General features: G+C 41.4%; 1 protein-coding gene across 1 annotated transcript in view; it reads right to left on the bottom strand.

The window, feature by feature from the left end:
• plxna3 (plexin A3) overlaps positions 1–18076 on the bottom strand; it is a 200635-nt gene that overhangs the window by 35517 nt on the left and 147042 nt on the right. Inside the window, exons 11-14 of the mRNA XM_058389372.1 lie at positions 7240–7336; positions 3176–3366; positions 2359–2507; positions 1244–1364 (exon numbers count right to left, since the gene is read on the bottom strand). Of these exons, the coding sequence (XP_058245355.1) occupies positions 1244–1364; positions 2359–2507; positions 3176–3366; positions 7240–7336 (558 nt within the window). The remainder of the gene's footprint in view (positions 1–1243; positions 1365–2358; positions 2508–3175; positions 3367–7239; positions 7337–18076) is intronic.

Raw genomic sequence — 18076 nt, 5'->3', positions numbered from 1 at the left:
GCTCCAGGGAAGGGATCCTGATTGGCTGAATGGTGCATTTCTCTCTAACTCACACAGTTAAGCAAAAATCGAAGGTTGAGGACATACTACGGCATGTACACACTGAACTGGGGTGCAGATTTGAATGCGAATGACTTGTTCAACTAATAATAATTTAATATTAATTGTTATTATTGATAAGAGTATCCTGTGCATCCTGTATCCTCTCTGTATACAGTACAGCGGAACAGAACCAGCTCTTAAAAGCAGATAAAACTATTTCAGACTCAGGCAAAGCCAACGATAATGCTGAAAAGCATCTGTTTAGACTGTAATGAGACAAAATACAGATTTAAAACAAAATAGTCGGCAATAAAAATAAAGCAGGCCATGAAAGACGTGGATTTTATTCGGAACCGTTTTCCTTCATCAGGGTCATTTAGCCAGGAATGCAAGTCAATACACACGTCAATACAAGCTCCATGCCTGGAAGTAGAACCTCCTGGGTCTCTACTGTGCTTTATTATTATTATTAAAAATAATTTTTATTTGACTGAATCTTCTTATGTTTGAACTCGGACTATAATATAAAAAACAATGAAAAAAAATGTAATGGAATTCAATTTGGATTCTTTTTTGTCTCTAGATATGTAAAGTTTAGTTCAATTCTGACAGCCCTGATGCTTATAACTATACAATAATAATACACCGATCAGCCATAACATTATGACTACTGCCAGGTGAAGTGAATAACACTGATGATCTCCTCATCATGGCACCTGTTAGTGGGTGGGATATATTAGGCAGCAAGTGAACATTTTCTCCTCAAAGTTGATGTGTTAGAAGCAGGAAAAATGGACAAGCGTAAGGATTTGAGTTTGACGAAGGGCCAAATTGTGATGGCTAGATGACTGGATCAGAATATCTCCAAAACTGCAGCTCTTGTGGGGTGTTCCCGGTCTGCAGTGGTCAGTATCTATCAAAAGTGGTCCAAAGAAGGAACAGTGGTGAACCGGCGACAGGGTCATGGGCGGCTGAAGACAAGCTACTGTTGCTTAAACTGTTGAAGTTAATGCTGGTTCTGATAGAAAGGTGTCAGAATACACAGTGCATGATGGGTCAGAGCTGTTTTGGCAGCAAAAGGGGGACCAACACAATATTAGGCAGGTGGTCATAATGTTATGCCTGATCAGTGTATAATACACTTCAAAATGTTCCATAAATGTCATAGACCTGAACATGAGATGATGGTTGTGTTACGTACCACAAACGCATAGGACTGAGACGACTGAGTACGATAATCAGCACTGCAGTCTCCGATACAGAGCTCCACCGGACCGCCTGGGGTACTCGCCACGAGAGACTCCTCCATGTCACACACGATCCTGACACACACACAGTCAATACAACTCGCAAAACACCACAGAACAACCTGTTATTATGTTCCACTTATGATCTATTGTTATTCCAGAACCTCCTTATAAAGACGTGTGTTATTTGTGTCTCATTTGGTACACGTTTTATCTAACGTCTCATTCAGACTACACATTTCATCAGTTTCAATACAGATGACAGAATGAAAATAGAACAACATAGAATTATAATAGAACAGAATGAGAATAGAATAAAGTACAGAAGAATAGAAGAGGAAGGGATGATAATTAGAATAGAACACTGAGAACAGAACAGATGTGAACAGGACAAGAATAGAATAAAAATAGAATTATAATAGAATGGAATGAGAATAGAATAAAGTAACGAGGAATAGAACAGGAACAGAAGACAATTAGAACAGAACAATGAGAATTATAAATTAGATTTTAACAGAACAGAATAAAATAAAATTATAACAGAACAGAATGGAAATAGAAAAAAGTACCTAGGAATAGAAGAGAATAGGAACAGAAGAGAATTAGAATAAAACAATGAGATTCGAACAGAACGAGAATAGAATAAAATAGAATTAGTATAGAATTGAATAGAAGAAAGTACAGAAAAATCGAAGAGAACAGTAATAGAAGAGAATTAGAATAAAACAATTAGAATAGAACAGAATTAGAATTGAACAGAAAGAAAATAGAATAAAGTACAGAAGAATAGAAGAGAATGGGAGAATAGAACAAAATTAGAATTGACAGAACATGATGAAAACAGAATAAAATAGAACAGAATTAGAATAGAGCAGAATGAGAAGAAAATAGATTTAGAACATAACAGAATGAGAATAGAACAATAGAATTGAAGAGAACAGAACAGAATACTAGGACCTGATCTAATCAGCATGTTCAGCTGTTCAGTGGCAGATGTTATTAAACTGATGTTCTGAGGACACTGGTAGCTGTGTTAGTGTGTGTGTGTGTGTGTGTTTGTGTGTGTCACCTCTCAGCGCTGATGTATTCCTGCGCCACAGTGTTACAGCGTACGCCGGCCACACGCACGTGTGTGATCTCTCTCACCTGCAGCCCCAGGTTCTCACCCTCGATTGTCACCCGTGTGCCCCCCTCTTTAGGACCAGTCAGGGGCTGGATCTGCGCACACACACACACACACACACACACACACACACACACGTTAGAGCATTTCCCCAGACACTAAGATTAACAAACTAGACATAATGTTCCACATTTTAAGAATCTGAGATGAATCAGAAACAATGGGCGGAGCTAGAAACACTACAGAGAGCTGATTGGTCAGCAATAGTGCAAAAGTACAGCCATGGACCACACTTAAACACATACAGTAGGGCTGTGTTCTGCATCACATCTTATTGATAAAACGTTTAATTCCTTTCCACTAATCTGATTGGTTGCACGGCGTTCCTGGAGTGCTGTTACCACGGTTACTACAGCAGTATTAGTGACATCATCAGCCAAACTCTTTAAACTTTCGATCTCGTCAGATGGACATGGAAAGATGGGATATTAATTTATTTTTTTAAGCACCGAAAACATGAAGCATAGAAAAAAAACATTACCTAAAAACATCTTTGATGCTTATTATTGTGAATGGTAGAGTCTATTGTGCTATTGTGTACTCTGCTTCTCTAATTAGCCCCGCCCACTTGTTTTGATCATCTGCTGTGCTTTTATTGAATACGAAGGTCTTCCTGGTGCTTTGTTGTGAACATAGGGTCTTTATCTATTATTATTGTGGATAATAAGTACATGTAGTGTGTGTGTGTGTGTGTGTGTGTTACCTTGGCGATGTGGGGATGGCTGCAGCGTATGTTCCGGCGGCCCTGGTGCATCCAGTTGTGTTCGGCCGAAGGGCAGTGTTGCTTCAGGAGGCAGCGCTTATCTGCCAAACACCAGCCACACTCGAACATGCTGTTTGCCTTCAGACACAGACCACAGCTGTCCCTCTGAGCCTCACACTTATAGAGGAGAGCTGTGTGGAGAGCACATCCAGCAACACCATCACACACACACACACACGGACAGAGTGAGATAGAGAAAGGAGGAGGGAGGGAGGTATAAAGTGTTGCACTTTTCTGGCTGGATGAAGGCAGGTCAGCAGTGGGAGTGGAGCCAGCAGCTCACACTGAGTCGATAATTGAACTGTAAGGGTGAAAGCAGCCAAGGCAAAGCCCACGCCTGCATTTACTGTACTCAGCTCGCTGCTCTGCCTCACACACACATGTAGGCCCTTGCTCTCTGGGTAATTGCAATAAGCAGCCATGCTGGGGTAAGTGCAGGTGGTTGAGTTGGTGTGTATTGATTGGATGAGGCCAGAGTGCACAAGGATTTTGGACACACCAGTTACAACCACACTCACTCACTCACACACACACACACACACACACACCAATCACTTCTATCAAGAGAACCGTAGGAGGATTTCAGATTTTCATACTTTTCAGTTTCCCGGCATTCGTTCATCTGTGGTCGATCAAACACTCGTCAGAACTCATCTTAGCGCCTGTTTACTTAATCTGGTGTCAAACGTCCAAATCAAATGTAACGGTGGTTATTGTGTTGCTGCTGAAATTATTCTATTCTGATCCTATTTTTATGATACGAACCTTCTAAAAAGCTTCCTCAAGTTTTTCCTCGTCACCTTTGCCTCAGGCTTGCTCATTAAGGATAAATATAAAGTCCTTTTAAACTTGGTCATTTTTCGTCTGTAAAGCTGCTCTGAGACGGTGTCCATTTTTAAAAGCGCTATATGAATAAAAATGAATTGAAGTGAATTTGGTTAAGGCTCTGGGTTGTCGACCAGAGGATCGGGGTTCAAGCCCGACCACGGTTGGGCCCTTGAGCAAGGCCCTCAACCCACTCTGCTCCAGGGGTGCTGCATCATGGCTGACCCTGCGCTCTGACCCTGTGTGTGACTTGCTGGTATTTTGTTGGGGGTGATGTAAACAACACGTGCTACATTGTACACTTTGTTAGCAGAGAAGAACAATAAACTTTACTAACTAGCTTATTAGACACTATTATATAGCATTAGCGACAACTTTTGAAGTCTTTTCCTGAGCGGTACTTAGATGTTTGATTTGTTTTGCATTACCTGGAGTCTTCTATTTGTGCTACTTGCTATTTAAAGACATCTTTCCTGGACAGAGATGGCACACATGCCTATTTATTCCCTCATAACATAGTCAAATTTGAGATATCTGACTATCCGCTCTCTCCCTTACGTTCTCCTCTCCACACAAAAGATCTAAAGCTCCAATAAATCACATAAATCCGTCCTCGTTTTCCATTTCGCTCTGAAATATCATTTCTACACGACACGGCAGGGACAAAGGACATGTTCCCCTTTCCAGCCTCGAAGTGAAGCCGTAAAACAAAAATAGACACTGAAGTCATCTATTAATAAGATATGCTTGTCGAGATGAGAACATGTCTATAGGAGGCGGAATAGATGGAAAAAGTTACTTCGGTCCTCTGGAGCAGAATGAAGCATTAAATAAACCATGAACACGTCGAAGAGAAGACAGGAATGTGCTTATTTAAAATAAATAAATAAATAAAATCTGTTTATCTATTTAGACTTTTCCTTCATTCTCACATTCTACCACTAGGGGGCTTGAGATCAGAAAGATCTCAATACACACAGCCTTATTTTGTTTAGCAGTCCAGGATCATTATCCTGGAATATCCTGTGAGTGATTTGTGATGCTTTAAGTGAGCACTGATTGGTTGAGTTGGGTAAGGAGGTGTGTCCGTTTTTTCTTATACTGTAGTTATATTCTTCCTTAATCAGACTACAAATCTGGCAGTGGTACAAGGATGTGGTATGATTTTAGTACAAAATATCCAAAAGGTGCCACAATCAGGGTGAATGAGAAAGGTTAAGATCTCTACACATAACTCTATTGAACTTTATCCTATAGAATTACATGCATGACCCTTTTCATTTCATGATAATCAGCTGTATAATCAACAATTGGACTGTATACACTATACTATAAAAAAGCACTATGGACACCTGACCATCACACCAGTATGTGCTTCTTCTCCAAACTGATGCTACGATGTTTGAAGCACACATTTGTATAGAATGCCCCTGTGTGCTGTAGAGTTCCATCACGACAAAGCCTCTGTGCACAAGGCCCCTGAGCTCCATGAAGACATGGTGTGGAGGTGAAGGTTGAACTGGAAGAACTCCTGCACAGAGCTCTGACTCTGACTCAACCCCACTGAACACCTTTGGGATGAACTGGAACTGGAGTCTCCTTACTCTTACAATATCAGTGTCTGATCTCACTAATGCTCTTGTAGCTAAATGATCACTAATCCCTACAGGATCCAACATCTACTGGAAAGCTTTCCCAGAAGAGAGAGTGAAGCTCATTATAACAGCAAAGAAAAGGGACTAAATCTGGATTCATCTGATATTTGATCCAAAAATGATAGTGTATATTCTAAAAAGTCTTAAAAATGATTTTTCCCTATGTGGTCAATATGAAGTAAGTATGAAATAATCTGTTTCTTCTGCTTCATGATCATACACAGTGTGACAAAGTAAAATGTGACTATCTGTGACACAAGTAGAATGAAATAGGATAAAATAAAAAAAAGAATAAAAAAGGAAAGAAATAATCACAGTAGAAATAAAATAAAAAAGAGAATAAAATAAAATTGGAAATAGTTTTAGTAGAATTAAAAGAAAATTAATGGAGAATAAAATAAAAATAATTACAGTAGAATAAAAAGCAAATAAAAAGACAATAAAAGAATAAAATAAAATGTAAAAAAAAGAAAGAAAAAAGTTCTAACAGAATAAAAATAAAATAGTTATAATAAAAATTTGAATACAATTATTATTATACATGCTAAAAAAAATTAAATAGAAAATATAAAAGAAAATATCTATGAATATGGATGGGTGGCAGAACAGTATGGCTATTGTGAATAAAAAAAGGGCAATATAAGAGGCAGTGGTAGCTCATGTGGTTAAGGGGGTTGTTGATCGAAGGATCAAGGTTCAAGCACCAGCACTGCTAAGCTCCACTGTTGGGCAATTGAGCAAGGCCCTTAACCCTCCATGCTCCAGGTGAGCTGTATCACAGCTGCCCCTGCGCCCTGACCACAACTTCCTCAGCTGGGATATGTGAAGAAAAGAATTCCACTATGCTGTAATGTATGTGTGGTGATAAAGCCGTCACTTGCCGACAGTTCTTCTCCTAAAAATATATATGCAATAGGTTCTGTGCAAAATCAGGTATCAGTAAAAGTCCACAGGAGTTCTAGCGCTAGTCCTGTGTCTTGATCCAGGCCAAAGGCAGCAAATGTAATGTAGGAAGTAAACACATGCTTCATCCACAGCACATCCCTCCTCAAGCTGCCACAAAGAAAAACACTCTCTCTTCTCTCTCTGACAGTGAAGCTCTGATTACCTCACTACCAAAATCCAGTGTTTTTAATGGGATGTTAAATTTTATTAGCAATCTGCTAAGCCTGAGCTTGTTCAGCTTTATTGTTTGCAACTATTAAATTTAGCATTTGATTGCCTTAATTAATGGTCCTGACTTTTTGTTATGGATGTCAACGTTGCATTTAATTATTTACAGGCTACAACGGAAATGACAACAATCGTATAACAATCGCTAGCCTGCGGAAGAATAAATAAACAGATATAAAATACAACTGGGTTTGCGATTTTGCACATGATGAGTAAGCAAATCGAGGAAACTTGTCCTCACCTCGGTCTTGTTTATTTTCTGATATCAGGACGCTGCTGGTGTTTGTCTATTCATTATATTGTTACACACTTCTCCGTTAAGGGTTTGAATGCTTGTGAACGGGAACCTACCTCTCAGAGCAGAAGGCTTGTCGATGGGAAAGTCTCCGTCCCAGACGATGGAGAAATCCACAGGCAGGTCCCCCATCTCGTTACCTTCATACCAGTACTGCGATAAAGATAAACAAGACACGATATAGACGCTACATGAGTGGAAGGATCTCCTCCAAGGCATTATTATACACAGTTATGCTTCCCATAGACAGATAGTGAGGGTAGCATGAGGTTAAAGACACCCTGAGGTAAAATAGGAAACAATATACCATGAGTTAGCCACAAACAGTGTGTAGTTTAGGTCACGCTGTAGATCTTCATTTTATCTTAGTAACTGCAATGAATACATATATTTTTTTTCTTCCAGAAATCTGCTCCATGCCTCATGCATCAGGCATCGTATAGTTGCTTTACATGACAGTATTGAGCTACTTAAGGATTTTGCAGATTAGTTGATGGCTACAAAATTCTAAAAATTTCATGATCATAACTGGATTTTTCAATACAGTTCAGCGTATGAACTTTTTTCAAAGCAGGGCTTAGGGATGGGAATGATAGCAACCTGTACTAAGAGAAAAGTGACTGGTTTTTCAAGATGGCTGTGCAGTGCAGTACAGTGCTATTAGCTCAGATGCTGAGGCTCACGCTGTTTCATGACTTTAGTGTACGTTTCTGGCCACAAGCTTCAGGATCTTGAAAGCTGCATTCTGATTGGCTCTCCATGCATATTGGACTTCTGTGAACTGGTTTCCAGCATGACCAAACAAGCTACTCTAGGCAGAGAAATGGAAGCTCAGTGGTTAAAGCTGCCAATGCTGGGCCCTTGAGCAAGGCCTTTAACCCTTAACTGCTCAGTTGTATTTAATTAAGATAAATATAAGTTACTTTAGTGTCTAACGAATGCCAATTTACGGCATTTGGCAGACACCCTTATCCAAAGCAACTTATGGCAATTTATACAACTGAGCAATTGAGGGATAAGGGGCTTGCTCAGGGGCCCAGCAGTGGCAGCTTGGTGGACCTGGGATTCAAACTCACAACCTTCCTATCAACACCTTAACCACTAAGCTCCCACATCCAATACATAAAGTCACAGAAATGGAAGAAAATCGCCGAATCTGAGATATCTGAGGCACTTGGTGGTAAATAAAAAAGCTAATCTGACATGATGGGGTGTGAGGGGGGAAAAATAAAACATCTGCTGTCATCGATCACAATCAAATCGTGGTTCTTGGTCATGTGTAATGAAGATTCCAGAAGATACAAGGTCGGTCCACTGCACTGTAAATTCACAGCGTTTAATTTTCATACTGAAGTTTTTGTGCATGTCTATAACTTCCACTCGCACTGTATCCTAAACCACATCACGTCTGTGTGACATGAAGAAGTACTGAAGAACTGGATGAGGTGTGAGGTCAGAAAGGATGCTGGGTTTTGATGGAAAGTGAAGATTTGTGATGGGAGTGCAAAACTAAAGAAGCCAGACACGTCTTAGCTGACTGACTACAATCAAAAGGTGACCCAGGATTCTGACCCGAAACACAAAGCACAAAGGATAATCCGTAAAAAAAAGCATTAAAGCTTGGCCTTAAACCCTAAAGCACACCTCTATCAAACCTGTCAGGGTCACGGGCTCGGGTCAGCGTACATATAATTCCTACAAGGCTGAGTTTTCTTGATAAAAAAAAAAAGAAGAAGCAAAAATCGACTCAAAGTCTGACGTTATTACTTTGCAAAGTTGCACAGTGTATGATTGAGGACTGCAGTGGAGTAAACAGAACCATTTTTTTGTCTTCTAATACAGACCAGAACAGAGGAGGAGGAGGAGGAGAAGGTGGAGGTTTTACCGCTCACTTTTTAATTAGTGAAAGCGGCGAGAGCACTTAGGCGAACCGAGTCGGCGAGAATATCGCTGAGCAGCACCATCGATCGCAGCCTTCATGAGCATACAGAGAGAGGGAATGAGGGAAAAAATAAATAAATAAAAAAGAAAAAATGTGTGGGTGAACCAGAATGAGCTCCTGGATTGAGTATTAAATAAACCTGGCCTCGCTATACACTTTCTTACAGTCTTTCAGTTTCTGAATAAATGCTGGGATCATAAGGCCGATCGCTGGGCTAGAGAGCACTAGTGGAGAAGCTGCACCACTTTAATTTCCATTTAGTGCAAAAACCAAAAAGCTCAGAAGCATCGAGTGGAGCGAGCCGTTCCTTTAGACGGTCATTAGGGCTGAATGAAACGTCAGCTGCTACACCGAGGCTCTTCAGCCGTGCGGGTTAAATCAATCAGTACAGGGCAAACGCTACATCATGAACGTTCTCTAGCAGCCGGAGAGTCCAGAAAACTTTGGTGTGTCTTGGTCTTAAGTTTTTCCCAGCTGCTCCGACTGAGCCAAATATCTGAGAGGAAGTGGAGCGCGTGAGGTTGTGCCGAAGGTGACGAAAAGCCAAAGCGAGGCTCTCTCAACCTGTTGACACCGGGCTCCCGAGCGGCCGCACGTCTCCGTCGGACTCAGCTGTTCTTCCTCATACGGCGTAATTGGGGTCAATTATGGACGACCTGGGTAGCGCCAACAATCGAGGAGGTCGGGTCTGCAAACAGCTAAGAGTGTTAGCTTATCTTGGAAGCTTATGAAAAATAACTAGGGCCTAAGAGTTAGGGATAATAATTGAAGATTCCGTGAAAGGAGGATTAAGGGAGGATTCTGGGCTTGAGGAAATATACCTGTAGTCTGGGAAGAAATCCAAAGAAAAGTGCCGTCTATTGTATTGACTGTATTCGCAATTTGGGTTTAAATCCGACAATGAAAGAAAAGGAATGATAGCACTGCAGAAATCCGAAATAAATAAATAAATATATAAATAGACAGAATAGGTTGTTGTCATGCATAAGCGCCGGTGATGAAAGCTCATCCACAATGCATTATGGGCCGTAATGTGATGCGTTTTCTTTGCCTATAGCCTCTTCTCCTGTGGAAGACAGGCCAGCTTGGAGGAGATTAGCCGCATAGTGTAAATGTGCTCAGGCCTTTGTGTTGGTCTGTACAATACAGCTTATCTGTGCCAGGAGTGAATTGATTTTCCTCAGGCTTGTCTTCCCACAGTATCACAGCACTGCGTGATGAGACAGCCTGGCCTGAATCTGTCAGGAGCCTCGCTGGGAACAACCGGTAAACGACGCCTAGAAAAAAAAATAATAAAAAAAACCCCCTACAAAACAGACCCCTTTTTTTTCCGTCACCTCAAGAACCCGTCAGCAGCCCAGACACACGGTTAGACAAACACTACAACAAAATCCACCATCAGCACCGGAGACCGTCAGCAGGAATCCAGAGGGCCATCGCTGCCATTTTGATTACATTTCCTACATCATGGTGGGTTTATTACAATCCTGTTTGTACGCCGGAGCTGAGCGCTTGAACGGAACCGAGCGTGGGAAGAGCTGGCTTTGTTTTTTTTTTTTTTTTATTCAAAGCGCTCTCTTAATAAATGATGTGCTCGACAATCTACTTAGTGCAGTGAAGTTAATACAGCGCTGCTGTTTACGGCATCGGCAGCGATGATGAACAACCCGTGCAGCGATATTGACTCGTGAGGAATCGCTTTTGTGATCGCAATTAATTCCAATAATGCGACGAGACATTTGAGCATTGAACAGGATTTTGTTCTTTCCACGACGTTAGCTTTAAGAGTCCGTCCGTGGCTCGGTTTCAGGGTTCGAGGGTCGACTTGGTGGGTGCTGCTTCCCCGTCAGTGACGGAGTGAAAATCAATCTGTCTTAATGATGGAGGTTTTCCTGTACGTTTAATTGAAGTTATCAAACGAGGCCAGAGTCAGCACAAAGCTCAGATGACGTATGGGAATGGGTTTTGCCGGGCGCGTTATTTAATGCTAACCTAATTTCAGAGTCGTAGCGATCTTGTTACTGGGCTTCTACCAGCAATAATAGAATATAATTTGCTAGGCCACGTGTTGCGTCATGTCTTTAATTACTGTGCGGAGGAGAAGGGGATATGATAACTAACACAGAAAGGATGGCTGCCCACGCCAAACCCAAGTATTATTTGGTTTTAGGTCATTTCCCCCTTCAGAAATAAGGAATGATACAATGGCATACTCGGGGGGATATAGTGATAAACACACAGAGAGAGAGAGAGAGAGAGAGAGAGAGAGAAAGGACGGTTGAACTCGTGTCATGGTAAATGAGCTAGGTACACTGATCCAAGGCAAACCAGAGCATTCCTTCCTCATGAGGACTAGCCTGATCTCAAACAGAACTTTCTGGAATATCACTTACAGGGCAATTTCTTCATTTAGATTTTCCAGAACAGCTGAGGCTCTTAATACACAGAAATCACTCGAGGCTTGAGGTTGGTACCGCAGACTGAACATTACATTAACCGATCAATTTATTTCCATAAAGCCCACCTGCTACAACACTCATTTAATGCTGCGTGTCATCATATTATGATAAAATGACTCAAAAAAAAAAATTATAAAACTTTGCTTCCGTTGCTTATGAAATTTCTTGTGAACAGAAAAATCGCGGCTGGAAACTCGCTAGCCTGGTTTGGACCCGGGGTCCATTCACGTTACCGTGATGCACATTAAAGTTCCTTTTTTTTTCTTTCTTCGCATGTTCCTCTCCATGGCGCAGCACAAAAACGCTAATGCCTGATTGAGCACTTGATGAGAATAATAGAATAATGAGGGGGAGCTGGTTCAAAAAGCCTGACAAAAATAACATTTAAGTGTTTTTATTCAGAAAGCCTGCACTACCCTGTGCAGAGGGTAATGGCCTTCTTTGTAAGGCGCTCTCTCGAGAGGCTACTTCATAACTTAGGCATTGAGGTGAAAAAGGCCTCTGTGCTAATTATTTCCCCGGTAACACGGCGGGTGCTTGTCGCTAAGGGGTCACTGGTGCTTAGCAACACCAACACTTGCAACTCTGGATTCGTTTCGGATGTTTTGTTCGTGGGGGGAAAAAGGATATGAACTTTAAAAAACCCAGAATCCGTCAGTGGCTTGAAGAAACGCACCAGAGCTTGTGAAAGTAAACCTGAACATTTGTAATGTTTCTACTTATGCATTTGTCAGGCATCTGAAAGGTCGAGTGCATGGAAAAGAGATTGATCAGACTAATGTATGCAGGTTGGGTTCCCGTGTTTCGCTGATGTCAGCAGTACACATCATGTGTTGAGATAAATCCGAGAGAAAGCGACAAGAAGAAGAAGAAGAATTGTTTATCCGTCACATTTACATCACAGCACAGCAGAACGCTTTTCTTTGGTATATTACAGCGTAGGAAGTTGGCCATGATACAGCATTCCTGGATCAGAGAGGGTAAAGGGCCCAACAGTGGCAGCTTGGTGCTGCTCAGGCTTGAACCCTAACCTTCTGATTAGCTTTAACCATGACTTCTACTTAGTTAGTTCGTTAGTGAGGCCAATCACAAGTCAAGACATTTCCACAGGGTCTCATTTACCAAGCAACACTGCATTCAGAACTACACAGAAAACGTTTCTAAATCAAAGATGGTGTACAGAACTGACGAAGAACAAATCAGGCATGGTCGGAGGCAACGTAAACATATCCAATTACCCGTGATAGCCGAACAGGGAAAACAGAACGGGCTTAAAACACACCCCTGAGGTACACCCTTGTGGATTTTAAGTGCTCTACAATCTAATTATGTCTCTGACTGTTATCTCTAATCACACACACGTGTAATGTCGGTATGCTCTTATGAAAGCAAGTGCTGATTAGAATCGATGACCATGTTTCACGTTCACATTTTTTTTTCTTTCTAATTAAAGAAAAGCAAGGTTGATGGAAACCTAGACATATTGAGATCAGAATAAAGTAATTAAAAAAAAAAAAAACAGGGTTAAATACATACCCTGAGGTACATTTGTGGATTACATAATGATCTGAAGTGTGTCTGAAAGTGTAAAGTGTGTACATGAGAAAACGATTATGAACAAGGAGGTTAAGATGAATAAGAATAGAAAAAAATAAGATAAGAGTTGGGCTCTACGAGCACGTCCTGTAGAAAGCAGAACGACCTTAAAACACACCCCTGAAGTACACCCTTGTGGATTTTTGAGTGATCTGAAGTTTAATTATGTCTGGGCCTGTTATTTCCAAACATGTGTAATAAATGAAATCTGTCAACATCACCACAATGATTATTAATATGCTGGTTTCCCCTTCAGTGACTTCCGACGCTTCTCGTTAATTACACATCTCTCAATCTTCGATTCCTCCGCTCGAAATTAAATCAGAATCTAAATCGTACCTCTGACTACCGCGCCAAGCGAGTAACAGTATGGTCCTTCATTGCCTAAAAAATTCTGAAGTCGCACAATGGCAGTATTGTGACAAGCTGAAAAGGCAGCTGTCTAAGGGCTGGGACCGAGCAGGGGCGGAAAGAGGCGGAGAAATTACGGAGAACACAGGACAAGTTAACTTGATTTTTTGTCAAAAATAATGGGCTGTTGCTCCAATGTGAGACATGGCCTGAGGGAGCACATTTGCATCAGGATATGAGCAGGGGAACCCGAAGTGGCTGTAACGCGACACCAGCGCCTGCGGGACTTTTCGGGGGGTTCAGCAGTTTTTTTTTTAAACGCGGCCTTTTGAAAATAACTGAGCTAGCGACACGTACGAGTCCAAACAGGTGTGCCAAGTAGCTGGTGCTGTCAGTTAATGAAATCATTTGTGACTAATATGGTGTGTAATGTTTCTTTGGAAATAACTTGAGGAATTTTAAAAATGACCAAACTTCTGGGCTAATGGCGGCATTTTACACAGGTTTAGCTAAGAGTGTTTGGCAGGGGTGATGAAATCGATCATTCAAATATTCTGGTAAACGAAATCCCCACCTGCATTCCGTCTCCGAATCAGTAAACGGCTTCATATTTTTCTCGACGAGCGATCTCTCTGGCTGTAAGAGGGCGGACTAGGCCTCTGGTGGACATCTGATTTTGTCCTCAGGACTGAATTTTGTGAGTAGGTTGATGCAAAGTGGTTATACCGTTGCGTAGTGGCAGCCCACATTAGCACATTTCACTAATGAGACAGGCTGGGATTGAATTTGAATCAGAGAATAAACCACTGCGATCTCTTCAACTTGTGTTTGAGAAGAAAAGAATGTTTAACCCTTTAGCCTTTAACAGTTCCACTGGTCTCACTTTCAGTGTGAGACGTGGCTTTTTCCCTCTGTTGGATAACTCTAGTCAGAATTTTAATGGTTGAACACAACATCTTCAAATTTGAGATGATGATGAACAAGCACTTGGGGCATCTAAGAGAGCAGAAATGGGTTTTATATCACCATTTACTTTAAAGACAGAAACATTTGTGTGGAAAAAAAATGAACAATTTGTTTGTTTATTTATTTATTTATCATTATTACTTTTATTTTTTTTTATTTATTTATTAGGAACTTATGTACAAACAGAAATACTTATTAAATTAACAGACACTTCAAACCCAATATAATATTAATTCATTAATTAATCCACCATGAACCTGAACCAGATAAAGCCCTTAAAAAAATCTATTTTGTGTTAAAAACTAGAAGAATGCTTTTTCAGTTCTATTATCACTTTGTATTCAATTCGATTCCCAAGTCTATGTTTATCCCTCATTTGTTCACATTTTTGTTCTTTGCAGTTCGCAAATTTTTAATTCATTTTAGAATATTTCATTATGATATTAGATCCCGGGTTCCCGCTGCTATGACCCTTTCTGTGCAGATTGCAATTACACTATACATGATGAACTACAAATTCTTGAAGCCCCGAGTGTCTACTTTCATATGAGTCATTAACCACCACTGAGGATGTGGCATGACGAAATACAGAAATTCAGTGCTGAACAATGCTGAACAAGCCAGGTCATCACTTTACTAATCAGACCAGAGAGTTTAAATAAATGTAAAAAGTCTGAGAGAAGTCATGATGGTTTAAGCGCAGATTCTCAACTTTGTTGCATTATTATTATTAAACATGTGTAGTAGCTGTAATACAGTGCTTGGTTCAGTCTGCTAAAATATTTAAAATATCAAACTGGACCCCTGGTCTAGAACATCACCAACTCAAAAAGTCTACCAAGTAATAAATGAATGAATGAATGAATGACACGTGACAGGAGGAGGAAAGGCTGCCAAAATACTACCCTCTCTACTGACTAAAGCCTTCCTCTAGCTTTCGACGATTCCTAGCATTGTCTTTAATTAAATTTTTTGGGGTATGATCTCAATCCTACCAGACTGATGCTTTGATAATGCTCTGGTTAAAGAGTTCGGAGTTGGAAGACAAAAAAAAGAAGCAACGCTGCATCTAATAAAGTCATGCCAGAGCCATGAGTGTGGAAAGATAAGGCTGATTGATTCTCTGTCACCCATTTGAGGATGCTCACAATTTCATTAGCATGGGCGCCGTGGCCTCAGAGTCACCTAGCATGCCGGCTGAGAAGGAGGAGGAGGAGGAGATGCGGGGCCATTTGCCTTGACGGACATAGTGATTGATTGTCGTTGCCTTGCGTGTATGAGTGTAGGAGCGTGTGCGAGTCTGTGGATATGAGGGGGGAAGGAAGACACCATGATGACATACACCCCTTTGGGAAAGGGAGTAATCTGTAGCATGTCTTTACCGGTGTTGGATTGCCATTCAGTTCCAAAGATGCATGACAAGCAAGAGAGGCAGAGGTCAAGGGGGTGGTTGTGGTGGTGGTGGGGGGTTGAAGGAAGTAAGACAGGAACGGTGGGAGGGAGTCTGGGATAGAGGAAGAGACGATCCGATCTGTGTTTGCTGTGTCACTGGTAATCAGAGTATCAATTAATCTGACCACACAATGCTGTCCCTACAATCCCTACACTATGCTGAGAAGAGAGAGCTGAGAAACAAAGAGATCAAGGGAAGGGGGATGAGATGAAGATGAAGATGTGGGGGGATGTGAGTTTCTTCTCAGAGCCAAAGGCAGATTCAGATTTACAGCCTGTTACGGCTCATGTGGAGGTTTTAACTGATTTATAAGTCTTGCAGATTCTTCTCGGTCGTTATGAATACATCAGGGTGAAGGAGCACTGATAGTCGTCTCTATCGGATGGGATCGATATTTCCAATACCTAGGAATGGTTGTGAGAACGAGGATCTGACTCGTCGGTGTAAAAGATGCCATGAGGGATGGATGAAAGGAGAAATGTCTAAATTACAACACAAGCCATTTTCCACATGACCCCAATGAAGGAAAACCATGAAGCCTCAATAGAGATTGAGATGCACAGCAGTACTCGAGGAAGGGACGGCAGGTCAAAGGTCACGGGCGCACCCCGAGCCAAGGGGGTTGAAACTGCGGCTGAATGGAAACAGATGGGAGAACATCAATCGATGTCCTGCTCTGAAGCCTTGCCGCCATGTCATCCCGCAAAAGAACCATGATCAATCCCGGTGCCCGATGGCCCATAGACGTGAGGCTCATCATTAAATGGCTACGGCGTGTCAATAGTCCCGTCGAAAGACACAGATGAGACAGGTGACCCTTGACTTCGGAAAGGTCAAAAGGGCACAAGGCACACGCTCCGGCTCCACTCCTGCTATCGCCTTCCTGTCAGGCTGCATTACGCGCCACATCCAGCTCCCGGCTAATTATTTTACAAGATTCCCTGGGGGGAATGTGACAGTCGATATGGCAACCATTCGAGGGGAAAGATCGTAAGAAGGACCGAGATGACAAAGACGGAGATGAAAAGAACTCAGCGAGACAGAAGTGAGAGGGTGGGATTAAAGAGTGATGAAGAAAGAAATGTGAGAAACAGAAAAAGAAAATAAAAGGTGAAGAGAAAGATGAGAAATATGACTGAGTTAGAGAAAGAGAAAGAGAGAGAGAGTAGGAGAAAACAAAAAAAGACTAAAAGTCTTGACCCCTGGCATGCCCCATTTTTCACTTGGATCAAGAAACGACTGTTAGGAATTGAGGTCATACTTTTTTCTCTTTTTCTTGTTTTCTTTCTCTCTTTTTCCCTCCCTGTTCATCAGCAGCCGAGTGTAAAGTCACCTTGGCACCTTCACCGCATTTTCAGCAGAAAACCTTGTTGTGCCTCTCTAGTGATCTTGTGTAAAGGCCTCCTGTATAGACAGCCGGCTTCTGAGTGAACTCTACGTAACACACCACTATAATACATGTCTGCCTTCAACACTTGTTCAAATACCATCTGGCTCGTAGTCTATACTCAGAAAGGCTATGCCGATGAAAAATGAGGATCCTGAAAGCGGGTGGTATTGATGCCTTCGTTGCTGTTTACAAAACACGAGGCACGGGCTATTCAAGCTGGAAACCACAACCTCCAGCTCGAAATTCAATCAATAGCTAAAATGCGGGCTTCCGAGACCTTCTACGTGGAAGGAAACGTTTCTTCTGTTTCTCTTTCCCAGATGGACAGACATGTTTAAAGTATTTTCCTGTTTCAATAGCATGGGGAGTCCGATATCACCAGATCACAGCGGTAAGCTGTCAGGTCATACAACTCAAAGACTTTAACCAGTAACAAGGGGAGGGTCAGACATGTTTTAGCTAAATGTAGCTCGTATATAAATATAGCTTTGTTTTCCATCTTTTATGAAGAAAAATAAGCCTCCAAACACAATGTAAGAACTTAGGATATAATCGAACTATAACTGTAATTCCATGCTGTTATTCTGAGTATTTCTTTAATATTATAAGAATGGTCACTTTATACTTTGACTTCCAGTTATATAAATACAAATGCTGAAAGAAAAAGAAATATTTTGCCTAGGGTGAACTGGCAAATTTACCGCATGTGAAGACATATACAATAGAAGGTGACCAA

Source organism: Hemibagrus wyckioides, linkage group LG05 (assembly GCF_019097595.1).
Source record: "Hemibagrus wyckioides isolate EC202008001 linkage group LG05, SWU_Hwy_1.0, whole genome shotgun sequence".
Taxonomy (NCBI): Eukaryota; Metazoa; Chordata; class Actinopteri; order Siluriformes; family Bagridae; genus Hemibagrus; species Hemibagrus wyckioides.
The sequence above is the reverse complement of the archived record's forward strand: the minus strand, read 5'-3'. Positions and strand labels throughout refer to the sequence as shown.